This window comes from Hemicordylus capensis, chromosome 9 (genome assembly GCF_027244095.1).
Source record: "Hemicordylus capensis ecotype Gifberg chromosome 9, rHemCap1.1.pri, whole genome shotgun sequence".
Classification (NCBI taxonomy): domain Eukaryota; kingdom Metazoa; phylum Chordata; class Lepidosauria; order Squamata; family Cordylidae; genus Hemicordylus; species Hemicordylus capensis.
In genome coordinates this window covers 17,480,663-17,507,035 of record NC_069665.1, presented here as the reverse complement: position 1 = coordinate 17,507,035, position 26,373 = coordinate 17,480,663, and the positions used below count along the sequence as shown (strand labels likewise).

At 47.1% G+C, this 26,373-nt stretch overlaps 1 protein-coding gene across 9 annotated transcripts in view; it reads left to right on the top strand.

Annotated features, from left to right (window-relative positions):
* Positions 1 to 26,373, top strand: part of RIPOR1 (RHO family interacting cell polarization regulator 1) — a 120,870-nt gene that overhangs the window by 54,928 nt on the left and 39,569 nt on the right. For 5 of the 9 annotated variants that reach the window (XM_053270716.1, XM_053270714.1, XM_053270718.1 and 2 more), the window contains one exon: positions 24,643 to 24,769. In XM_053270716.1, coding sequence (XP_053126691.1) covers positions 24,669 to 24,769 — 101 coding nt within the window. In that variant the 5' untranslated portion in view covers positions 24,643 to 24,668. Of the gene's footprint in view, positions 1 to 3,828; positions 3,869 to 24,642; positions 24,770 to 26,373 lie in introns of those variants that run through there. The other 4 variants (XM_053270721.1, XM_053270722.1, XM_053270712.1 and 1 more) reach the window with 1 other exon arrangement.

The following is a 26,373-nucleotide window of genomic DNA, read 5'->3' as shown; positions in this document are numbered from 1 at the left end:
TACAGTCAGTGTAGACAGCGTAGACTTGATGGACTAATGGTCTGACTCAGTATAAGGCAGCCTCCTATATTCCTAGGTTAGGCGGGCCTAAGAGTCATCCACTGAGTTTCATGGATTAATGGAGATTTGAACTTGGGTCTCCCCAGTCCTAGTCCAGCACTCTAACCACTACTGTCTAATGCAGAGCTGCTCTACTTCGGCCCTCTTGCAGATGTTGGCCTACAACTCCCATAACCCCTGGCTATTGGCCACTGTGGCTAGGGATTATGGGAGTTGTAGTCCAAAAACAGCTGGGGGCCCAAAGCTGAGCAGGCCTGGTCTAATCTAATTAAGGCTGCAATCCTAAAGATGCTTTCTAAGTAGCGGGTCCCATTGAACTCATAGGATTTGCTTCCAAGTAGATATGTCTAGGATTATTGGTTGCTTATTGGTTGCATTCTATATTTGTTTTATCTCTTGCACTCCATCTTAAGTCTCTTGCAACCTATTGACTGTGACTTGAACATCACTCTCAACAGCATCTTTTCCTCTCCCTCCCCTTTTTGTTTTTGTTTGACATCCAGCCTGAAGTAGAGTTCTGTTGAACTTGAAAGCTTGCTCACGTGTGATTGCATTAGTGAGTCCTATTAAAGGCATTGTGCTACTGTTGTTGTTATACTGTTCGCTCCCTAAAGGTGGGGCCATGAGTGAGAGAGAGAGAAGTGGTGTGCTTGTCTCTTTAACTCTGGCAAAGGACTCAAACAGGGCTGCTTGCATTTGTTCAGATTTAATTGTGCTACTTCCGGACAGCGGTGTGCTTTCTGAATGCCTTTCCCACATCGTCTTGGGGAGGGCGACTTCAAGGCTGAGCTCGCCTCGAAACGGTGCGCTGAGGCACATGCCGTCTCGGAGGCCTTGGCTGGGAATTTGTGCCAGCATAGCTGGAAACCTGGGGTGTCCTCCTCCGCCTGTCTCTGGGGGGGCTGCAAGTTGCAGGGAGAACAGAGTGGCTCCTCTTCTGTGGTCCTGCCACGCACGGCAGAGCCAGCCGAAATCGCCCTTGCTTGGAGTGGTGCTTGCAGGCCCCTCACTGTGGAGTCACTCTCCGTGGGACATCTGGGCAGCATAGCTCTGGCTGCAGGAGACAGGAGGGCCCTGGGCGCCTCCTGGGGAGCCTGCAAGCGCCGGACCGGTGTGGCACACAGCAGCGGGAGGCTCTGTAAGTAAAGGCAGCCGCTTCCGCTTTTCCGTCCGTCCGGCTGCATGCAAGGAGGCAGCTGGCCCTGGGAGGGAACTTTCCTTCTGCAAGATAACTGCTTGGTGGTTTGCCAGGAGCCACTTACCTCTTCTGGGTAGGGCCGAAAATCACCCCCTTCTTGTTGTCTTTTGCCGGGGGGCCAGGAATGTAGCCTCTGGACCACCACTTCCCCCCAGCACTTTCTTTTCCCTTCATGCTTAAGGAGGCTGCTGCTTCCCTCATCCATGCGCCATCTTCTGAGATCCACCCACAGCACAATTCCATCGGTGGCCAAATGGATACCTGGTGAAGAGGAGGAGCTGAGGGCCTGTCTGTGAGATGCAAGGGAGCAGCCGGACTGGGACTTGGGGTCCTGCCGACCAGTGTTTAGGGCGCCACCCAGGGTTGTGTTGCAGTGCCTGCGATGGCCTGTGCCAACGAGCGTTGCTGGGCCATAAAGGAGCAGAAAACAGTGGCTCGATTTGTGAAGAGAGAAAAGCTCAGGACGTATCCCGGAAATGGGCCTCCACACTTCCTGCGTTGTGACACCGCAGTCCCTACGTGGACAGCAGAGTGCCGTTCACATTTCCAGTGCTTTGTTTCAAATTTAATCACTACGATATAGTGCTGTGGTGTCGTGTATCCGGCGTAAAAAAAGTTGTTGTTCTTTCGGGTTGTTCGTTTTCGTGAGACTGCTCCTCCTGCTGTTTATGTTTCAAGTGTGATTTGCCTGAACCGAAGCATTTTGCTGCTGTTGAGCAGCTAGTCTGGAAAGCGCCCTTGCCTCTCAATCCAAGATGGCAAGGGGGAGAGCTGGTCTTGCGGTTGCGAGCATGAATGGGCCCCTTTGCTAAGCAGGGTTTGCCTTGGTTTGCATATGAATGGGAGATGACATACATGTGCGCTCTCTGCTGTAAGATCTTCCCTTTTAAGGGATGGGGCCATAGCTCAGTGGGAGAGTATCTGTCTCCAGATAGGGCTAGGAAAGACACCTGTCTGGAGAGCTGTTAACAATCAGTGTAGACAATGTTGGGCTAGGGGGGCCAATGATCTGATTCTGTATAAGGCAGCTTCTTATGTATGTGGCTGTCGGAGAATCAAACTGTGGCGGATCTTAAGAACATAAGAAAAGCCCAGCTGGACCAGGCCAAAAGACCCATCTAGTCCCATCTGCTTCACTCAGAGGCCAACCAAGTTCATATGGGAAGAAACCTGCAAGTGGGATCAGTTGTAAGGGAAAGGCGCCCTGCTCAAGTTCAGGAACTCCTTTGATAATCAAAAATCTAGGACAGGGGTTCCCAACCTGTGGTACTCCAGATGTTGCTGGACTACAACTCCCATCATCCCTGGTCTAGGACATTGGCCTATGCTGGTGGGTCAGGGCAGAGCCCTAGGCATCCCTCCACCCCTGGGTAATCCTCCTGGGCAGAGCTCTAGAAATGCTCCCATCACCCTTGGAACTGATCTCTTCTTTCTTTTTTCCTTATAAATGGACTTTATTAGTGAGGGTGATGCAAGGAGAGGGTGATGACTTTTAACGGTACACCCCCCCCCCGCACCAGCTATAAAAGCTGTCACTGGCTTTTATATTTACTATGTCATTTTGTTTTCATTTGGCCGTTTTATCCCCCCAATCATTGGGTATTTTGTTGTTGTTTTAAGATGGTGAGCCCTTTGGGGACAGGAATATTATGATTTAGGGGGAAACTGTTGCAACCTGCTATGAGCTGATGGGATAGAGCGGGATATAAATCAAATATATATATTTATTTATTTATATAAAAAACCATTGGGGTGGCACCACCACCAATTTTCCTTTTTTATCATTTTCTGTTTCTTTTTAATGAGAAAAAGAGAGACAGAAGGGAAGGGGGTGGGGTAGGAATAATGTTCAGATGCAGAGGGCGACAGAGTTTCTTTCTCTATAATATTTATGGAAAGGAAGATATTTTGGGCTTTCTTGCTCCTGTGAGACAAGCTGCACCTGCAAAAATCCCCTTTTTCTTTTGTAAACAAATGTATATAGCTCTTAAAAATTTGAGAGTCTCGCAAGTCCTTTGCCTCTGGTCATCCTAAGAGTGAAGGAAGGAGATAGAGATGCATGTACAATAAAAATAAACATAAAATTGATATTAAAATTATGAGTCCCGCAAATCCTTTGCCTCTGGTCGTCCTAGAGAGTGAAGGAATGAGATAGAGATGTGTGTACAATAAAAGTGTTTGAGATTAAATGTGGGCCCTAAATCTGAAAACTGTGGGGGACACTGAAGAGGGTTGTAATAAATCTGGCCGAGCCGATCTTAAGAAGAAGGGGAAAGGGCTCAGTCGGAGCAGAATCTCTCTGGCCAGCTTTCTCCTGCTTCCCGAGGTCTCCTCTCCACTCCTCTTCCTAAGGCCGGGTTTCCTTTCCTGCCCTCCCATGCCGATGTGGCTTTGACTCACTCCGAGAGCAGCAGGAACTGTGTGGTGATGTCAGTGCTACAAGCAGGGAAGTGTGGGAGGAGACACCGTGCCCTGTTTGGCTGGGTGGCTAGAAACCCGTCTGGTTTGCCACAGTTCACGGGACAAGCATGAGAGGCAGCAGCCTCTGGTACTCAAGGCCTGAGTGGGTGATGAACTAACCCCTCATGAGGACGAAAGGGAAGTACAAAGGTAAAGTTGCTATTCCCGGTATGCTGATTTGACTTTTTTTTTAAATGCCTGGCTCCTGGAGTTCAATGTAGTGAGATCCCTAAAAGGTACAGCTGGGGAAAGTGGATCCTGAGCTGCAATCATGTCAGGAGAGAATTGGAGCCGTAAAACAGGAAGCTTCTTGGTTCAGATCTCACCTCTGCTGTGAAGTTAGAAGCAGCCTTTGCAAGCCAGCATCTTTCAGCTCCACAGCTCTTTATACCTGCGATATGGGTATAATACTGACCTACCTAACGGGGTTGTTTTCAGTGAGGAAATGCAAGTGAAGTGTTTGGAATACTTAAAAGCACCAAATCAATATAGCTGTTTAGAGCTGAGTGGCTAAGAGGAAAGGACAGGTTTGGAGAAGGAAAGGACGGTGCCTCCATCTTTGGATGTGAGATAGATGTCTTTCAGGAAAATGTGACAGCATTTAGGTGCTTGACTGAAACATTGCTTTTCTCCTGAGCATTTAGTGGATGTGAGTTAATAGTTTGCCCTGCCATGCTTTGGTCTTTAATAGTAGATTTGTGGTATTTTATAATATATATATATTTTAAAATTACTTTTTAAGCCACCTTGGAGAGATGATTGTTAAACACCGGGCTAAAAATTCTTGAAATAAATGAAGTCATAAAGTTGGGCAGTCGAGAGAACAGAATCTGAAATTGGTTCCAGGGCCACCCCATTTGTGCTCTTTGAATTTGGGATGAGAAGTTGCTTGTTCAGCTGGAGCAAGGAGTGCTCCTTCTGCCTCAGGGCTCTGCTGATTCAGAAGCATTTCTTCTTCCCATACCTGACACTTGCTAGAAAGCCAGTCTGTAGACACAGACAGCCAAAGGGAATTTGGATTTTTGGCTTCTGTGTATCATCCGTGTGGGATTGTTTGTTTCGGATGCTCGCTTATGTCCCTCCCTTTTTGGCTCATGTCCCTGCATAGCATCTAGTTGAATTACTTTGAAGTATCGGGGTGCTGGTGATACTCGTCTGGCTCCATTCCTGGTATTGTTCGGCCGATAGCAAGGTGGTTCCCAAAGGTGCTGGCAAACAGGTGGTGATTGGTGAATGGTAGGAAGGGGTGTGGCTGTCCAGGGAATTGCTTCTCCCGCTGCCTGTAGGATGCAGGGTGGGTGCTGTGGTGGAAGGATCAAAGTCCAATGTGGTGTAGAAATGATAGTGCAGGACTTAAATCCAGGGAGACCTGGTCTCAAGTTGTCCATAAGCCAGGCTGGCGGGGGTGCCTGCAAACTTTGGCCATTGGAGTGATATAGGAAGATGCTGAAAGGCATCATCTCATATTACGCGGGAGGAGGCAATAGTAAACCCCTCCTATATTCTACCAAAGAAAACCACAGGGCTCAGTGGGCACCACGAGTCAAAATCGACTTGATGGCACTCTTTGCCATTTCAGGGGGCGAATGCCCATGGTGATGTTTGGCAACCTCAGCCCTTCTAGAGGTAGAAAATAGCATTACTGCACTTAGAGCCTTTTCTGTGTTATCCCTGCTTCTCTGTCCCTACCACCAAACGATTAGGGTAAAATTGCAGTCTTCACACAGAGGAAAGGATTAGGGTCAGGGTTAGGGTAGCAATGAACAAACTGTTGTATCTCTCCATTGAGTAATCTTTGGAGGAGTACATTCCTGCCCGTTTTCACTTCCATTCCTGTGACAACATTGATACAATTTTATAGCAAGTGTCTGAAACTTTTAAAAGCTTTTAGAACACCACTGCAAATGTGTCCATTGCGGTCCCGATGTTCAGCACAATAAATGCATGAGGACATACTTAAAGCTGAAGGTGTTGCGATGCCATCTCCTGTCTTGCATCTCTAGAGGTGTAAGTAGAGTAAAGTGTGCCGTTGAGTCGGTGTCAACTCCTGGCAACCACAGAGCCCTGTGGTTGTCTCTGGTAGAATACAGGAGGGGTTGACCATTGCTGTCTTCCATGATGCCTTTCAGCATCTTCCTATATCATTGCTGCCCGATAGAGAAGTTTTCCAGAGTCTGGGGAACATCCCAGCAGGGATTCGAACTGGCAACATCTGGCTTGCTAGTCAAGTCATTTCCCCACTTCACCATTAGGTGGCTTCTAGGCCACATCAAAAATCACGATGAGCATTTGTCCTGCCAGATGGTACCAACTATATCCCATTCTCAGTTCAGTCCCAAGCTCATTCGATGTGCCTGAGCCTCACCTCTTCACTGAGTTGTTGTGAGGATAAGAACATATTGCTCAGAGGAGGGGCTGACGAAACAAGTAAAATACTGCAGTGCCTTGCACAGAGGTGCTCTTAGCACTGGACGTCCGGGTGGAAGTCCAGGGCCTCCACACCCCCTGGAGGCCCCAAATCCTCTCTAGAATGTCCCAGGTAGTGTGGTCACAGTGACCACTGCATGTTTCTGCTCATGCATATTGTATAATACATCTGTTTTATATTCTTACATTTTTGTGAGTTCAGTTGCTTTTTGTGCCCTAAAGAACCCATGTGCTAAAAAATACTGTGTGTGTCATGGTGTGTGTGTGTGTGTGTGTCTGTCTGTCTGTCTGTCTGTCTGTAGGGGGATGATGCTTAATTTGCAAGGTCGGGCAGGGGGGCAGGCCTCCAAAGGCCTTTAGGTCTAGGCTCCAAAATTACCTAGGTGCACCATTGGCCTTGCAAAGGAGGCACAACTGCATTGACTGCCACAGCGCTGCAGTGGTGACCAGTGTTCCCTCTAAGAGAAAATCCCAGATGTTTTTGACTATAACTCCCAGCATCCTTAGCCAAAGTCCACTGCAGCTAGGGATTCTGGGAGCTGAGGTCAACAACGTCTGGGATTCCCTCTTACAGGGAAACAACCCTGTGAAGTAGGTTAGGCTGAGAGATATGTGACTGGCCCAGAGTCACCCAGCTAGTATCATGGCTGAATGGGGATTTGAACTCGGGTCTCCCTGGTCCTAGTCCAGCACTCTAACTGGTACACCATGCTGGCAATTGTTCGTTCATGTTCCCCACAAGCACAGACTGAGGGACTGGGCTATTTCAGCTATCTGAGAATTGCAATTTTAATTTGTGGGGAGGGTTAGGTTTCTAGTCCTTGTGGATGCAGAATTTTTTGAAAGTGTAAAGACTAACCTTGGTTATATCACATAAGACATGGAAAGGGGCTTCAGGGCCTTGCAACTATTTTATTTTAAAGCATCTTTACCATTTAAAAATATGGTGTGTAAACAAACAAAAGAAATCATACACAATGAAATGCAGACAGTTTAAGCCAGGTCACTGCAACGAAATGAATAACTTCAAAACTAATCCCACGAAATGCCTGAGGAAAAAGCTGAGTTTTAATCCAGCACCTCTGCAAAAGAGGCACCATAGGGTTAGCCCACCATGGGCAACTTTTTCAGCACTGCTGTGTGGGGAATGCATTTTATTTATTCATTTCAGTTCTATACATTGGATACTTCTGCCTACTTCCGGTAAAGAGGGCAGCGGGGTGGCAAGGAGGTACGCTGCCTCCCCAGTGGACTTTTAAAACACAGAGCAGGGGGAAAGCGGTGGTGAACAGAACACCCACCCACCCGCCTTCGAGCCTCCCCCGCCCAGTTCTGTTCACATCCCTATTTTTTAAGTTAAAACCAGCTCTTTAGAGTGTGCCTGGTGGAGAAACAGGTAGCTAGTGCAGATTAAGGATGTGCATGAAACAGATATGATTCGAGTGTTCCAAGCGCCATTTTGAGGCCTGTTTTTCTGGGGAGAGCTGGTCTACCAGTTGGGGTCGGCTGGTAGACCAGTCCTCCAAGGTGGGCTGGCATGCCAAGTCCGGGGCAGAGGACTTAGCATGCCAGCCCACCTTGGAGGACTGGTCTACCAGTTGACCCCAATTGGTAGACCAGCTCTCCCCGGAAAAACAGGCCTCAAAATGCCCCGGACTTGGCATGCCAGCCCACCTTGGAGGACTGGTCTACCAGCCGACCCCAATTGGTAGACCGGCTCTCCCCAGAAAAACAGGCCTTGAAATGGCGCTCGGAACACTCAAATCAATTTGAATCGAAACGGGGCTGTTTTGTTTCAAGCTAGAAATAGGCCCTTTATTTTAAAGATGTTCTGTTTCGAGCTCGAAACTGTCCGTTTTCTAGTGCAGATCTTTAAGCTTTGTGGCGCTCCCTCTCATTATTGGAACAAAGGCCTGTGTGGTGTGGGGTTAGTGTTGGACAAGGACTGGGAGGAGCAGAGTTCAAATCCACACTCGGCCATGAAGCTCACTGAGTGGCACAGGAACGTAGGAAGCTACCTTAGATGGAGGCTCACTGTGGCCTACACTGACTGACAGTGGCTCCAAGGTTACAGGCAAGAGTATCTCCAAGCCCTACCTGGGAATGCCAGGGAGTAAACCTGAGACCTTCTACATGCAAGCATGCAGAAGCTCTTCCACTGAACTGTGGCCCCATCCTCTAAGTGGAAAATCTTACAGTGCTTGCATGTAGTCATAGGAACATAGGAAGCTGCCATATCCTGAGTCAGACCATTGGTCCATCTAGCTCAGTATTGTCTACACAGACTGGCAGCGGCTTCTCCAAGCTTGCAGGCAGGAATCTCTCTCAGCCCTATCTTGGAGATGCCAGGGAGGGAACTTGGAGCCTTCTGCTCTTCCCAGAGCGGCTCCACCCCCTGAGGGGAATATCTTGCAGTGCTCACACTTCTGGTCTCCCTTTCATATGCAACCAGGGCAGACTCTGCTTAGCTAAGGGGACCAGTCAGGCTTAAATTCAAAATAGTGTGAGTTTGTAATCTGTTGCCTTCCATGTCAAAGCCCCCAGATTCCATTCTTCTTGGTATGGGTTTTTGACTTCTTAGAACAAGAACTCTCTCAGCCCTCGCTATGCCCTTCCTCCGGTTTGAATTCTGACCACAAGCCCTGCACCAGCTGAGCTCGAGCGCTGCTCCAGCGCGGCTTCTCACGCTCCCCAGGCCAGCTGGCTGGCAGTGGCAAGCGCTGTGCTTCTGCGGTGCGGTTTGCCTTCGTTCAACGCTTCCTCCCTCGCTTGGGGCACAGCCTGCTTTTCAGGGTGAAGAGGGCCACAGCAGGGTCACCGACCCGGCCATCCCTAGCCGGGCAAGTGAGAAAGTGGCCCCGGGGTCCCAGCGCTGCCCCCAGGAGTGTATGTCTCTTGCCGTGCTGCTGTCTTGTGAGTTGATCTCTTTCAGGTTTCCTCCCTCTCACACTCCCACGGTTTTTCCATCTTAAATTGCTACTTACTGATAATGAGAGCCTAGAAATAAACACAGGCAGATGCCGGGCAGCTGGGAAGGCCTCGGTGGGGAGACTTGAATGTGGCCTTGCTCTTCGGCAGCGAGAGTTTGAGCCTTCGCCTAGCCAGTGTCCCCGAGTGAAACCGGTGCATTCCTGCCTCGCCAGACCGTTGTTCCCTCTAGCTCAGTATTGTCTACTCTGCCTGGCAGCAGCTCTTCCGATAGGTTCTTTCCCAGCCCTAACTGGAGATGCCAGCGACTGAAGCTTTTGTATGCAAAGCAGATGTGCTACCACTGAGCTGAAGCCCGTCCCATAAATGACAGGCAGAACATAGAATATTAGCTGGGCTGGGCACAGAGCATCTACACCTCTGCTGGCCGCCCGGCTCGCTTCGCCCCCGCCCGCCGCAGTTTCCCTCCTCATGCCTGCCTGCTCCCGGCGGCCAGGCTGGCCTGCCACCGCCTCTTCATCCCGGCAGCCAGGGTGGGGCGGCCCACCATCCCAGCAGCCATTTTCTCCCCGTCCCCGTCGCTAGTCTGCTCGCGAACTCTCACGAGAGCTGCCACGCATGGGATTAGCAACAAGTACGCCTAGGAGAAATAAATATATAGATAGATTGCTTTTATCCCACCATTGTTTTATCCAGGGCAGTGCTTCCTACCCTGGCTGGCATTGGCGCTTCAGGGTTTCAAACAGGAAGCTTTCCTAGCCCTGACTGGAGGTATTGGGGGGTTGAACCTGGGATTAGCGGCATGCAAAGCAAATGCTACGGCCCCTCCCTGTTGTTGAGAGAGGCAGCCATAGCCTAGCAGAGATGGCTGAATCCATCAGTGTTGGGGTTATGGGCCCAGCACACTCCCACTGAGTTGGTCAACTTGGAGCCCACTCAAGTTGGAAAAGACCTTGAAACCTGGATCTAGCCCTGTTAGCTACACTCCCCACATGATGCATAATATTATAAGTCTCAGCTATGTCCCCCTTTTATTATTCGTCTTGTCTAAACCAGTGGTTCTCAACCTGGGGGCCTCCAGGTGTTACTGAACTACAACTCCCATCATCTCCAGTCACACTAAATTGTCGTTGAGGTTGATGGGATTTGTAGTTCAGCAACATCTGGAGAGGCCCCCAGGTTAGAAACCACTGGTCTGAACTGAAAAGCCTTGGGCGTTTTACCTGTCCCGCTTAGGAAAAATGCTTCAGTCCCTTGAATATCTGAGGCATTGAAGTCAATGTGTTAGGGGTTTGGTTCCTGGAGGCTGGCAAAAAGGGCAAAAAAACCGACCACAAACATGGGGGGTGGGACTGGAAAAAGGCAAATAAAGTGCCTTACCATGCTCCGCAGGTGACCAACTGTCCAGGAATGCCCCCGCATCCCAAATTCCCAATCTTTTCATGAAAAATCATGGGGAGAGTGAGAAACAAATGAGCCACAAAATGGCTCCTATTGACAAAATGGTGGCTGGAAATTACCTCTGAGGTCATTTCCGGCCATCTAGGAACTGTGGATACATGGGTTTTAACCCTTTTGTATTAGCGGATAATGAGGCTGGGTGTCAATTAGACACACGTGAATACACGGAACCGCAAATAGCCATACCACGTATAGTGGTTAGAGTGTTGAACTAGAGTTCAAAGCCCCATTCAGCCTTGAAACTTACTGGTAACTCTGGGCCAGTCATTTATCTCTCAGCCCAACCTACCTCATAGGGCTGTTGTGTGTAACCATGTACACTGCACTGGGCTCCTTAAAGGAAGAGCGGGACATAAATGTAAATAAATAAGCTGTGGCTTGGCTGTGACCGCTGAACTTAGCTTCTACCTCTTGCCTTTGGCTTCCTGTCTGCAACATGGGAATAATAGTAATGACCACCTTATGTTTATTATAGAAGTGCTGTGAATGCCCCCCCCCACATTTCTCTAGGAGTTTAGTATTAAGGAGAGGGGTGATATGGTGGCCATTAAACTGGGAGAAACAGGTTAAGAACATAAGAACAGCCCTGCTGGATCAGGCCCAAGAAGGCCCATCTAGTCCAGCATCCTGTTACACAGTAGCCCCCCAGATGCCATTGGGAAGCCCACAGGCAAGAGGTGAATGCATGCCCTCTCTCTTGCTGTTGCTCCCCTGCAACTGGTATTGAGAGGCATTGAGACTGGTATTGCAACTGGTATTGAGAGGCCCCCCCCTAGTTTACAAATGGGTCTGAACATAGGCAGAACTGTGTTGGGGATTTTGCACTGGTGGTACTATGGAGTTGTAGCAGCTTCTGATAAGTTGTGTTGGCACTCTGAATGCCCAAAATGTTGTACAGTCCTCCTCATGGCATGCTTGCAGCATGAGAAGGGCTGTTCACTATTCCCATTTTATGGCTAGGGAAAACTGAGGCAAAGTTCTGGTAACTTGTTCAAGGACCACTCAGCAAACTCATGGCTGATCAGGGGTTTGTGTTCAAGGTCACTCAACTCTGAATTGTACTCTTTGGGACGTTCTGACTTCATGGTTTGGGGCTGGAGCATTGTAGTGCAAGGCTACACAACTTTGGCCCTCCTGCAGGCATTGGCCTACAGCTCCCATAATCCCTGACTATGGGCCACTGTGGTTGGGGATTATGGGAGGTGTAGTCCAAAAACAACTGGGTGAGGGGAGTTGTGCAGCCCTGCTGTACTGCCTGGGGGATGAGGCAGGGAGGGATGAACTTCCGCTAGCAAGCAGCCGGAAGAAAGTGGTGCAGCTCTTGCTTGGTGTGGCAGGAAGGACTTTTTCCAGGCGTCTTGGTTTTTCACACCCACCATTGAGATGTTCAAGGGGGAAAGCAACCATTTCCTCCCATTGTTGCTATTTTTTTCCTTTCCTCTTGCCCTTTCAGTGCCTGCCTTTTGTCAACTGATAAGGGCAGAGGTGGCAACCACTCCCACTTCTTTAGAAAGCTACCCTCTGCTAAACAAAGATGTGCCTTCCCTCCAAGACTGTTTCTTTGACTTGTTTTTATTAGCAAAGCTCTAAGATGCTTCCTCGAAGCAGGGAACCCAGTGCTTGAACGGAATGTGTCATGCCTATTTCCTTCTGTGCTTTCTCCAGAATGCTTGGACTTTGGTACTTTCTCCAGAATTCTTGGAAATAGCTACCTATTTCCTTGTGTGTGTTCTCCAGAATGCTTGGACGCTTTTGTTTCAGAAGGACTGGAGAGGGAGGCTGCAGTTCATGGGTATTAAAGGCAATAGGAGTAATTCCTCAGGGCCTGGGGCATAGTGACCTAGGGAACAGCCCATCAGGTCTTTCTGGTTTCTAAGGAACATAGCGCAGCAGGGTCTTGGGCTTGGCACATTCGCACAAATTCAGAGGGTAGATAAATGAAAAACCACGTACCCCACTCGCTCTTCTCCCTGCGGCTGATGAGTGAATTCTGCCATGCTGGCTGCATTATTGCCACTAGAGGATAAGCAGGGTAGGCTCAGGTCCAAAGCAGGCTGAAGTTGATGTGGGTGACAGAGATCTGTTGGTTGTCCCTCTTCAAAATCATCATATGAGTATGCTTCAAGTCTTGGTAGAAACAGCATCCAAAAATATCTCATTTTTCGCTGCAAATGTAAGGTTATGTTGTGATCACAGGAAGCTGCCATATACTGAGTCAGACCATTGGTCTATCTAGCTCAGTATTATCTACGCTGACTAGCAGCAGCTTCTCTCAGGAATCTCTCAGGCAGGAATCTCTCTCAGCCCTGTCTTGGAGATGCTGCCAGGGAGGAAACTTGGAACCTTCTGCATGCAAGCCTGCAGGTGCTCTTCCCAGAGCAGCTCCATCCCCTAAGGGGAAGATCTTACAGTGCTCATACATGTAGTCTCCCATTCATATGCAACCAGGGTGGACCTTGCTTAGCAAAGGGGACAAGTCATGCTTGCTACCACAAGACCAGCTACCCTCATATCATGTGTCTCCCTAGGTCATGGGTTCCCAAATTTGTGTCCCATTGTGGCAGTGAATAATGAGTGTTGTAGTCCAACAGCATCTGGGGCCTGAAGTTTGAAAACCTGTGACCTATTCCCTTTATTGCTCAGATAAAATCAAAATTCAAATAAGGTTGGGGTTCTGAAAGGTTCTGAAAGCAAATAAGGTTCTGAAAGCAAATGCCAACAGATTTGACCATAGTACCTTTCCAACCCATACAGTCTAGTCCTGTGAGATGATTAGGATTTGGACCCACTGTTGAACACTCTTAGAGAGTCTTGGGTGGCTTCCTTTGGGGAAGCCATGCCATATTAAGAAATAGAACTCTGCAGTTATATTTAAATGTACCCATGTGTTGCTGAGCACAAGCCTTTCTTCTTAAACACTCCCCCCACCCCACTTTCAATTTTTGCCTCTTGGGACTCACAGAGGGGTGGGGTGTTCTGCTGGGTCTTAGGAGACGCTTTGTCTGTGTTGCTGTATGCATACAAACCCCCAAGGGGCTGAGAAGGGAAGCCCATGGTGTGGGTGGAAACCTTTTAGTCCTGTTTCTCATAATTGGCCTAGACTATTCTGTCATAGAAGGCTTTGCTCATCAGAAAAATTCCTGGATGAGTCATGGCATTGGATTAAATCAAGGGTTTGTGACTCATCCCTTGACTTAGCAAAAATCTCCCCATATTGTACCGACTTGGTCCATTCTCAAGTCTGAAGAATTGGCAAGTGAATTTAAACTGGAACCATTCGCTTCTGTTCGCTCTCCGAGCACAATCTCTCAGGATCTCCCTTCTGAGGTCTGCATCCTGTCCAGAACATTCTTTAGCTTTGTGAGGAGGTTACACAAAGAGGAGGAATAAGGAGATCGAATGCGGAGATGGCTGAACGGGCTGTGCTACTTCAGACTGCAGAAGTGGGGCCACTGCAGTTTTGAACACTTCTCATATGTAAGAGTGAGCAAAAATCTTTCTCCCTTTTATGCTAGGGTTTGTTTAAATTTGCAGGGACACTTGCCCACAGTGGACTGGCTAATATGAGGATCTAGTGAAGTCCCACCTGCTGCTTCTGCACCTGCTCCTCTACCCCCACCAAATGGCTGGCTATTTCAGCATCAGCTGCTATGCTGGACAGCTGTGTTTCTTTGCCTCCATAAATGCCAGGGCAACCCCTGCTGTTCAGGCAAAAAGCCATTTGGACAGAGTCTCTGTCGGTGTTCCCTGTAACGGCGACTTCCAGAAGTTGTTAACTACAACTCCCAACATTTACAACTGCAGTGGCCTCTGGCTGGGGGTTCTGGGAGTTGTAGTGAACAACATCTCATGTAATTCTTTATTGAGGATCTTATAGGGATAGTCGTTCAAAGTTTATTTTACCTTTGCTAAAGGATTGTCCGGGCCACACCGATCTTTTTTACTTGGAGTATCTGCTGTCCAATTTTGAACCTGGGATAACTGTTAATGTGGCCAAATTTTGTTTTACTGTGTGTAAGCTTCGCAAAGCCTGCATTACTCCATCGAATACTTTGTAAAATGTAAAGATTAACTGGTCTATGACCGTAATAAACTTTATCTATCTATCTAGTGAACAACATCTGAGAATCCCTGTTACAGGGAACATTGTTCTCTATAGCCTCATTCAGACGTTATTAATGGAGGCTGTACACGAGTACAACCTCAATTAATAACATCTGAATGAGGCTTGTGTGTGGCTGATCCAGGGTCTGAAATGCCTTGTATTACGACTCCGTAGGGATGTTCCCCTCCACCTTGCTGAGGGCATCCATTAGTTCAGAGGTATTGGTAAACATGAATGCAGTCAAACCAGCAAGATATGAAGTAAGGTGCAATTTGTCAATCCTTCCTAGTTTTTGTTTGCAACCTTGGTGGTGGTGGTGGTGGTGGTGCTGTGTTAATTCCATGCACGTGTGTTGTAAACTGCCTTGATGATTTTTAATTTTAAAAGCTGATTGCAGATGAATGGAATGAATAAATAAAAGAATGAGGGAGGGTCTCGGACTGAGCAGGCTATACGTTTGCATTGGCTTAATTCAAAAGGTTTTAAGGACTGGTTTAAGATGAGTGGAAGCCTCCTTCAGAGGTAAGGAATAGAGCCACCCATACTGTAGTCCAGTTGTTGGGGTATAGCTTTCTCCATCTATGCCAGAGATTTTCACACTTCAGTTTCCAGATGTTGTTAACTACAACTCCATCATCCCCCACTAAAGTGACCTTTGGCCATTGTGGCAGTGGATGATGGAGGTTGTACTCAACAACATTGGGGATCTAACTTTGAGGACCCTGATCTATTCAGTTTAAAAAGAAGCAGGGAAACCTCAGGAGGGTCTCCCAAGTACTTGGCATAGGGAAATGAAAATGATCTTGCGGTAGTGAGCATGAATTGCCCCCTTTACTAAGCAGGGTCTGCCTTGGTTTGCATATGGATGGGTGACAACATGTGAGTGCTGTCTGCTGTAAGATACTCTCATGGGTAGAATATCTGCTCTGAATGCAGAAGGTCCACTCCGTGGCAGCATCTCCAGGTAGGGCTGAGAGTGACTCCTGCCTTAAAACTTGGAAAGCCACTGCCAGTCAGTATAGACGATACCGAACTAGATGGACCAATTGACTGTCTACGTTCCTCTGATGTCAGTGCGATCCCAACCAGTTTTCTGTCATTGCCTTCCCAATGCTGCTAATGACACAGAAGTGAGTTTCTGCCCATCAAACTGCTGCTGTCAGTCTTCTGTACCGCAGCTAACCTTTGTACTATAGCCGCAGTCCCAACCCTCTCTCTCTCTCTCTCTCTCTCTCTCTCTCTCTCTCTCTCTCTCTCTTTCTCGAAAGGGTTCCTCTCCCATCCCCTTCTGAGGAAGAGAGAATTCTTGTCTCTCACCAGGGGAAAGCAACCTTGGTGCTTGAGCTCTTGCTGAACTTCAACTCCCATCATCCCTAGCTGCTGCAAAGAATTGCAAAAAAATTACCTGTTCTAAGGACTCTGTATGACATCACTTTTGCTATTTTTAAAACAAGTCTATTTGGTATATGAGCTGAAAAATGCTATATCTCTGTATAATGGGAAGAGTGGAAATAGATAACCCAAGATCTCATAGTCTTACTTCATACTTGGGTCAGGCCTTTCTGACATTTTAAAGGGGTGCATTGTCATCCAGTTTTCTTTCCACCTTCCTACATGAATTTTAAAAGCATAAATCGGGTAAATCTAACCAAGGGACCTGAAGTCCCAGCTCCATTCCACCTAGCTTGCCCTCTCTGCGAGTCGTATTCCTGTGGGGTTTGCTCACCTGCCTTAGCCTGCCAGCACACCTCCTGGTCTCCCCACCTCTGCTCTCAGCAGTACCAGTTGCTGATTATCTATGAAATGCTAGGAATGCGAGAGTGGAGCCCAGCCCTGCTAGGGAAGCACTGGGAAATGTTCTGCATGCTGCCCAGTGTGTCTGTCCCAGATTCAGAGGAGTTTCTAGGCTCTGAAGACCTGGGCAAAGTTGAGACACCCCAGATTGCCCCCATGGCAAGAGCTGCCTGGTTTTGCAGGCCAAGTTGCCAGGTCTTGTCGCCCTAAGGATCTTGCTGATACTGTCTGCACTGGGCATTAACTTTCCAGACAGGTAGGTTCCTAGGATTTGAATTCTGCCCCCCTCCCTATTGCTGCATTGCAAGGACCTTGTGGTCCGTTTTCTCCCTCGTGTGAGAGAATTGGCTCCAAGTGATGTTGTCGCCTCCTGCCTTTGGTGGTGACACCCTTGCACTGACCAGATAGGGGAATCCTCCTCTTTGTTCTGGGGTGGGCCAGCTGGCCAAACTCTGCCAACTTGGCACTGCAGATGTTGCTTTCTCACCTAGTTTGCTGTCTGTAAATATTCACTGAGGTCAGTGGGGGTGGCAGGGCACGGCTCCCTTGGTGATCCGATTAAATAGCCCCAACGGAGAGGGTAATCTGCCAGGGCCCTGCTTGGGATTACAGCTTCCTTGTAATGTGTTTAATTGGGCCAGTGTCACCCTAGAAACAGCTCTGGAGCCGATACAGAGGTGGTGCTGCAGGCACAGGGGCTGTCTCCCAACTTGCGTGGTGTTTCGGGCTTGCATGGTTGGGTGCAGGAGGGCATCCGCCCTTGCTCCTGCAGTTCTGCTCTGAAATGCTTGTGGCGCAGCATCTACTGTGGCATCGTTGAAGGTTTTGGCCATGATCCTCGGCATACGACTCCTATTGGTTGACTGCCTTGGATTGGCTGTTCTTCAGGTCTGTAGCTTTGAGGACAAGAGTGAATAATTTCTGCTCCTTTGTATGGGATACTCTCCCCCCGCCCCGTTGGTAAGCTGTCAGCTGATTGATGGGGCTATAGACTAGGGTTACCCCCCATATCCCAGTTAGCATGTGCTGTTTCCACTTCTTTCTCCCACAGGACAACATTCATAAAGGAAGCAGGAAGGATTTAGAATAGTTCTCTATATATTTTTAAATATTGAGTGTGTGTGTGTGTTGTGTGTAAGAGAAAGAATTTGCTGAATATAGTCTTTGTCCGTTTTGTGGTATTTGAAATTGCCTTGTATCTTGGACTGGAGAGTGTTTTGTGAATTGTGTGCTGTGCAGGGTGGGTTGTAGTCTCACTCAAATGGCTATTCCATCCTGCTAGCTTATGAAATGGGGCCAGAGCTCAGTAGTGCTTTGCATGCAGGAGATGCCAGATTCGGCCCCCAGCATTTCTAAGCAGTGCAGAAAGAGACCCCTGAAAAGCTGCTCCCAATCCGTATTGACAATCTGAGCTAGATAGCCCAGTGGACTGACTGTTTAAGACAGTTTCCTATGTTCATATGAATGAATTGATCCTGCTCCTTCCCCTCTTTACTCCTTTCCCTTTCTAGGCATAACCAATCAAATCACACAGAAAGTGTGCAGGAAGATGTTCCAAACAGAACCAAACAAAAAGATCACCAACAACTGCTACTAGCTAGTAATAGAATTGACTCATAAAATACTGACGTAACCCACCATATGTATGCAACATGGTTGGATTTGTTATCGGCCACCAAGAGTTTTAGCTACATGAGCCAGCCTTCCTAATGGACTTGTACAATTGGTGGATTTACAGACTTGCTTGTTTGATAGTATTCCAGAGACTGCAATGTTTCATGGGATAACATATGGATCTATTTAGTCACTCTTCAATATCGTTATGTATGTCTTCTTTGATCTATTTTCTGGTTGAAGCTCATCTGAGAAAATAATATGGTGATCTTTCTGTAGTTGGTTCAAATGATATCACATTGGCAGATTCTCAACAGAGAATTGTGCATGGTTGTATGTATGCTGTGGTTCTGTGGGTGGGGGAAACACAGAAATGCCCAGTTCGGATGACCCAACACTCCATTGTTTGTTGGACTGAGAACGTGAGCTGACTGATATCGAAGTCTGGGCACCCCTTCTTTGAATTGCACATGAAGAAATCCTGCCTTGTAAGTTATCTGAATCCAGGAGTTGTGGTTTAACTGTGGCTTGCAAACCAGAATTTAATCTTGGTTTTATTCCTAGTTTGTAAGCCACAGTTCTTGAAACTGGATGAGGTGCAGAGCTGTGGTTTAAACAAAATATCCGAGCATGTGGTTTTGGTGCTGCTTTGGCTGATGTTCCTGATTATCTGTTGGCTTATCTAATCCGAGCCAATGTGATGCTAGATACAAAATCCTGTTTGTTAGCTTTTAGGGCAGGGCTACCCAACTTGGACCCTCCAGCTGTTGCAGGGCTACAAATCTAAATATCTTCAGCAACAGTGGCCAGTTGTCATGGATGATGGAAGCTGCTGTCCAAGAACAGCAAGAGGGCCGAAGTTGTGCAGTGGTGCCTTTAGGGTTTCAACGATAAGCTTGAAAAGGTGTGCGCAATGCCTGCTGAAATCTCAAGAGACTAAGAAATGGCTGCACAGGATTTTCAGTGCTGGGTGGAATTTCAGTGCCCTGAAAACCTGCCCCCCCCCCCCCCGCCACCCTAACAAAGCCAGAGTAAATTATGCAAAAAAGAAAGAAAATAAGCTAGACTCTATTTGCATAATATATACAGGTTGCAAAAATGTTGGCTTCTCTCCTTACAGAGCCATTTCCCCCCAACAGTATTGTGTATACACAGCTCTAGGTTTGCTGAGTACCAGAGTAGAACCAGCAAGCCGTTATTGGGTATCTGGAGTGCCAAATAAACCAGTTACGGCAACACCCCACCTGCTCCAGTCTCTGAGTGCTGCCTTCAGTCGGCACCTTATCCCTGTCCCATCTGTTCAGTGCCATCTGCTTCTCCTTGTTGGCAAGCACTTGTCATACCCAGCGGATAGTCCTGGAGGGGTCTGAAGAAGCCACAGCTTGGAGAATGATGATAGGGGGGCCCTTGGCTGCTTCCTCCCCACAAACTGGACTCCAGTCACTTTAGGGCCGTGTTTGCTGCGCAAAGGAGCAGTGGAAGAGGCTATGGCTCTAGAAGCCAGCCGGAGTGTGTGTTCTGCACTCTCAGCCCCTTTAACATGGCATGCAGATTGCCTCTCCTTGTCTAGGGAGGATTTTGCCCCCTCTTCCCCTTTGCTCCTTGGCCTTTTAGTTAGCCTTCAGCCCTTGATGTTCATGGCCACATTGGAAAGAAATCTCTGAGGTAACTGTGAGCAGCTGTGCCACCTCCGTGTTCTCAGTTTCCTCTGTGGAAAATGTACTGCTTTATGAGCCCCGAAGGCGGCCCCTGTCTGAGATGTGAGCTCACAGGACCAAGGCTGTATATTCTCTTTGGTCTAATATGAATTGAATCTTGGCCTGGGTGGACCCGGATTCAAATTGCCCCATGAAGCTCACTGAGTGACTTTGGGCGGCTCAAATCAATCTACCTCATCAGGTGGTCATGAGAATAAAATGGGCAAAAAGCCGTGTATGTGGTCCTGAGCTCCTTGGAGAAGGGTGGGATACGGATGTGAGAAATGGGCTGTTATAAATTCAGAGTGCAGGTCAGGGAATACCAGGCGTGACACTCCCCTACCTACAAGGACTCTCTGCAAAATCAAACAAATCTAGCATATCTAGGGGAGAAGTTTTAACTTGGCCTGCTCTCCGTAGTGCTAGATTTCTGTATGCAAGGAGCTTTTCCATGTGGGAAGGCATGAAAAAGAAAAGAAAAAAGAAACCCACCATTTGTGGACTAAGGTGACACTGTCCATTCTCTCACTACATTTTTGTTGCATGTGCAGTGCAGGCCAGAACTGTTTCCTATAGTCTTAACTGCACAACACAACATTCATAAGATGAAATCTGCGATGTGCGTCTGTATTGATTCAGCAGATTGGCGGCTGCCTTTTTCTGTACGAAGGGCTGTGTGGCCCTTCGGGCCCTATTGGAGTCTGCCTGAGGGATGGTGACAGCCAACTGCTCAAGCAGATACTATTTTTAATGATACTGAGCATGGAGTTGAAGCATTAAACCTTTGAGTTCTGTGCAGGTTCATTTAGTATTCTTAACTCTTCCGGCTCAGAAGCTTAACTTTGGAAGTGGTTTCGTTACCCGTTTGGACGTGTTCAACTGGTTTAGATGTGTTTCATGCAGACTAATCAAGAACCTCTTTTGCTTGCCATGCAGCACAGTAAAATGAAAACAAAGACTATTTCACTTGAGAACAACTGTTTTTAAAATTGTTGTGTGGTGCTTTTTTGGGGGGGGAGTTTGTTTTTACAAACAAAGTTTGTTTTTACCAACTTTACCGTTTGTTTTTACAAACAAAATAAACAGGATAGAAATCAGGAAAATGCTCTGTTGACGATGCATGGCAGAAGAGCCGCAAGGAAGAATAGCAGTGCCAAGGAAACACAACTACTACTAGTTTCCAGCCTCCGTTTAAGGGTTGTCTGCATTGAAGCCTTGTTGCTGGGCAACAGCCTGTGTGTGGGCAACTTGAGCACCAAAAGGAATTTCAGTCCTAGGCCAGGCCTGCCTACCAATTTCTCCTGCTCTTCCTTTTCTTTTTTTTTCAGTGGTTCACTGGGAAATCCAGTTTCTCCAAATGTAATTGGAACAGAGAGGAGCCCTTGTCATCAGAAAGAATCTCCTCAGTGCCTGATTACTGACCCGCTTTTGAAACGGCTACCATTTTGGGGTTTAGGCGTTCGGTTCCGGTTCAAGGCAACCAAGAGATGTTTTTGTTCAGTTTGAGTTTTGTACACAGAAAGCACTTATTGGAATCAGTTTTTGGGTTCAGGTTTGGGTCAGCTCCTTGGTGCTAACCCCTTCTGTCTTCACACGCAGTTTGGAAGCATTAAATGGGATGACTTAGTATACTGTTTGGTGTGCAAATGGCTCCTTATTTGTGATTGCAAAGGAAACAGGAAAGGTCTGTCATGAGTTAGAGGAGAGCTGTATGGCAACATATGACTTCCTCCTCCCAACAGCTGTATTTACATGTTATGTTCAATGCACATACAATTTGTGTAAACTAAACCTGTATGCATGCCCAGTTACGCACATATTTTCAATGTATACAGAGTTAGTGTACTTCCTTTCTATCCCTCATCTTAAGGGGCCTGTACCTAGATTCATTTTAAAATGAACAGCAGTCATTCACCCAAAAACATGCACATGTATAGAGTTAGCTATATGCATGCACCAGAGATGTGGGTTTTCAGGAAAAAAATTCTGAATTTTTTTCCCTTTCATTCCCCCCCCCCAATTTGCATAACGTTCCCCCTCAGAAAATTTTACTGTGCACATTTTCCTGGTGCCCTAAATAGATTGTGATCTAATTTGGCATATTATTTTATCTAAATATCTAGTAAAAACAAAAACACCATATTACCCTTTTGTTTAAAAATCAATAAAATGTTTATGTACTCTCTCATACACTTCCTAGGGATAATCACCTGAACAATATTAATGACACCTTTGAAATTGCCAGGCTTGCCTAATGTTGCATTGTCATCTATTCATTTTTACTCAAGTATTTTATGAAACAAAGAATTTCTGGAAATTTTTTTCAACCCTGCTTCTCTGGCACATACAAAATCATGTCTGAATAGAGCCAATGTGTTGCTCAAATTGAGATCAAAATGGCCATGTTGCAAAGAGTGGGGAGAGATGGACCCCGTTCACCCCAAGGATTATACCGTAGGAATAGCCAGAAAAGGTTTATCTTTGCTGCAAGAGATGGTTTAGCACCTTCTTCTCACATCATAGAGAAGCAATGATTTTATTTATTTATTTATTTATTGCATTTTATATCCCGCTCTTCCTCCAAGGAGCCCAGAGCGGTGTACTACATACTTAAGTTTCTCCTCACAACAACCCTGTGAAGTAATTCATCCAACTTCCCTGTTGGATGAATCCTCACATGCAGTTTGATACTTTCTCCTCATTTTATAGATGTGAGAACTAAGCGTGAGTGACTTCTTGAAGAAGGCTTATGGGCAGTGTTCCCTGTAACACTGGTTCCCAGAAGTTGTTAGGCTGAGAGAGAAGTGACTGGCCCAGAGTCACCCAGCAAGTATGATGGCTGAATGGGGATTTGAACTTGGGTCTTCCTGGTCCTAGTCCAGCACTCTGACCACTACACCACACTGGTTCTCCTTGTTCCTAGCTAGAGTTTCAGCAAGTTTCTCACTTGGAGAAGGTCGGTCTGAGCTGACATGTGGCTCACGGATGTACTTCCTGCCAGACCAGCTTGCTCACCCAGTTTTCTTGAGCCTATTTATATATATTACATTAACTGTATAATTGCCCAGTCCTGAAGGCTCAGCACCTGAAGCACTTCCCTGCTGGATGAATCCTCACATGCAGTTGGATACTCTCTCCCCATTTTATGGATGGGAGAACTAAGAGTGAGTGACTTCTTGAAGAAGGCATTGTTCTGTCTATAAAATGCAATAAACATGAGCAGTGTTCCCTGTAACACTGATTCCCAGAAGTTGTTGACTGCAACTCCCATAATCCCCAGGCAAAGGCCATTGTAATTAGGGATGCTTGCAGATGCAGTCCACATCATTTGGCGATTGCTGCTTTGGAAACTGCTTGTGTGGCCCATGTCTGAGTTGGGATTTGAACTTGCCTAGGATCCAAGTGCCAGAGCTCTATTCACCAATCTCTTCTTCCCCATCAGTAAATTCTTGAAGGGCTGAATCAGTGATCCTAACCATGATTCATATGCAACTCCATATGCAAAGGGCATTCAGTGGATTCTGTTCATATGCCAGGAATGGTTCATATGCCTGTTGTTCATATGCCAGGTCTGTTCATATGCCAGGAATGGTTTCCTAGGGGTTGGGAGCTACTGCCTCTACCCCTCAGCAAGCCACAACACTGAGGTATCTGGCTTCTGCAGTTTTAGTTGAGCTTTGATGTCTGCTAATCTCACAGGTGCCTCGAGATTGTCTTTACGTATGTGTGTGTGTTTTCTGTAACAGACTGACACATCTATTCTTCTGAAATCTGACACCATTTTGAGTGCCATTTCTTTTGGCCAAGAGTGCCTATTATAAATGTTTAAAGGAATAGTTGTCCGGAAATGAGATGAGTGGGAACGGTTCTACAAACTGCTGTGTTCATAAAGTTCCCGGCAATTGCAAAAAAGATATAAGGAGGAGGACAAGGGCAGACACTGAGTAGACACATCAGACTCTCCCATAAACTGGGAAAGAGGATTCTGGGTCATTGTCTCCGTCAGCTTGTTTCTGTTAACATAGGAGCATGTAGGCGGGTGAGCTAACACATGTAATTTTTTTGCAAAGGTAAGTTGAGAATTGCTGGGTGAACTTCTGGAGCTAGAGATGGAAGGTTGACTCGGATATTCCTAGCGTGTCCATTTTCTGCAGCCTCTGGCTGAAGTCTGTTGCCCGGCAGAATAGACCACACTAAGCTGGATAGGCCAGTGCTCTGTATCAGTACAAAGTGGCGTTGTGTATTTGATGTTCAAAGTGGCTTTTTAGCAAATAAGGCTTGGAGAGAAAGCTATACAGGACCCTGTGTAGTATGGTTGAACTGAGACCCTCTGTTAGAGCACCCTCTTGTTTGATATTTCTCTCTATTTGCTAAAACTGTGGCCCTATTTTCTCAGTATGTTCAAACAAGCATACAGTATTTGCACCTACAGTTATTCAGACCTGTTCAACACACATACAGTACCTCTCATCTATACCCTGCATTTGAGGGGGCTGTACCCAAGTTCACTCTTGAAATGAATGCAGCTTCAGTCATTCACACAGACATATATACGCGTGTACCGAAATCTGTACACAGTGTCTGAATAGGATTTGTGGCTCAGTTCAGTCTTTTGCAGGTGTCAGCTCCACTCAGGACAATTGTATGTACTGACATTCTATTGTTTTGCTGTGCTGTGCATCCTTGTAATTAGAGGTATCACTTTTTATGGCTCTGTGACTCAGCAAATGTTTTGGCGTATTCATCAGCAGTTTCCTAGTCCCACACCAGTGCCATCGGTCGCCATTTGGATTCCTCTCTCCCTGCATGCATTTCCCCCTTACACAGTGCTTTTGCCACCCTACTCTGGTGGGTGCCGTGTCCTGCCACATGGGCTCACTCCGTGTCCTTTATTGCAGGGAGTCCCTCCCGGTGGAGCTCGACAATGTCGCTCTCCGTGCGGCCGCAGCGGCGAAGCCTGGTTGTCAAGATCAATAGGAGCCAGTCTTTTGCAGGCGTCAACTCCACCCAGGACAAATCTTACAGGTAGGAAAAGCGTCATTGATGGGGTGGTGTGATGCTCGGTTGATTCATTCAATCATGCTGTGTCTATTTTTCCAGGGCTGTGCAGTTTTGGCCATTAACTATTGGCCGCTGAAGCTGAGGAGGATAGGAGTTGTAGACCGAAGTTGTGCAGCCCTGTATTTTTTTCTTTCTGCTCTCCTATATTCGGGGAAATGGATTCATAACATTATTTTTTGCATACTGTTGTATTTGGCTTCTGGAACAGAGGATTGAAGCACAGTATTGATTTCTAGCAGCTGGAAAACCTGCTCGGTCTACCTCAGGAGTCTGGGATGTCCCCGAGAACTGACTGCTTGTTCTTGAGCTTGCTCGCCACCATCACAAGGACTGGAAACGTGTCTGACGTACCACGCAAGGCTACATTAGCCCAGTAATGTTGCATCCACGCAAATAAAAGCAAACATTAAGCAAACATTACAAAAGAATAAGTCCATTATTTCAGTGGGCTTTCTCTTGTGTAATGTCATCTGCACAACGTTTGCATGTGCGTAACTTGTGTGGGTGCAGTCTTACTGGGCTGATGTACCCTTGTATGTCAGCCATCATTATTTTTTAAGAAAGCAGTGGAGAATGCAGCCTTTGTTTGTGAGGCAGGGATTAGGCTGTTGGGGCTGGAGTTCCCTTCTTGCTTGCAGTGACCCAGTTTGCCCCACTACCTTTGCTCTATGGACCTTTCTGGAGGCAATCCCATCTTTTTCAATAAAGATTTCCTGGTGTTGCTGTTGTCAGCATAGCGGTTCTGCTCCCTTACTCTGACCTCCCTTCTTATAATCTTTCCCAGGCTCACTTGCTCCCTCTTAGTCTCCAGGGGCATAGAATAGATTCCGTGTGTCTTACAGGTTCTTCCTGCTACAGGCAAATGCAACATTACTTCTGTGGTAGCTGGGATTAATAGCTGGGAACAGGCAGAAAATCACTTTCAGCAAAGGTGTAGTGGAGGGAAGCCCAAGACTCAGTTTCAGAAGCTACCTCCAAGCTAAGACTGCATCTGGAAGCTAACTGGAAAGTGCTTATGAGCATGTGAAGAAAACCTCTTCCTCCGTTCTGATCTAGCCCCCAGATATATCTGGTATTAAGGAGCAGAGCTGCTGGATCCAGAGGCTTAGCTCCTACAAATTTAGAAGTTTTAAAAATGAACCATCCTACATGTATTACAGGGATCTTAAACTGTGGTCCTCCTGCTGCTCTTGACTACAACTCTCATCATCCACCGTCACAATGGTCTGTAACCAGGGATGGTGTGAGTTGTAGGCCAACTATAGCAGGAGGGCCACAATTTGAGACTCCTGGAATAATAGCTTCCCTCAAAGTGCATGTAAGAGATAAACTAAGTGTTCGCCAGGCTGTTATCCTTTTTGTGGAACTCTGGAGTTCTGTTTTAAAGATCTAGTCTCCTCTGCTACCGCACTCACTCGCGCTCTCTTGCTCCCCTCCTACCGCGACCTTTCTCTCCCCCCCCCCATGCAGTGGCCACCACACTTACGTGTGTTCCCTCTCTCTCTCTCTTTTGCTCCCTTCCTCCTGCTATCACTGCATTCACTAGTGGTCTCTCCTGCCCTGCCACT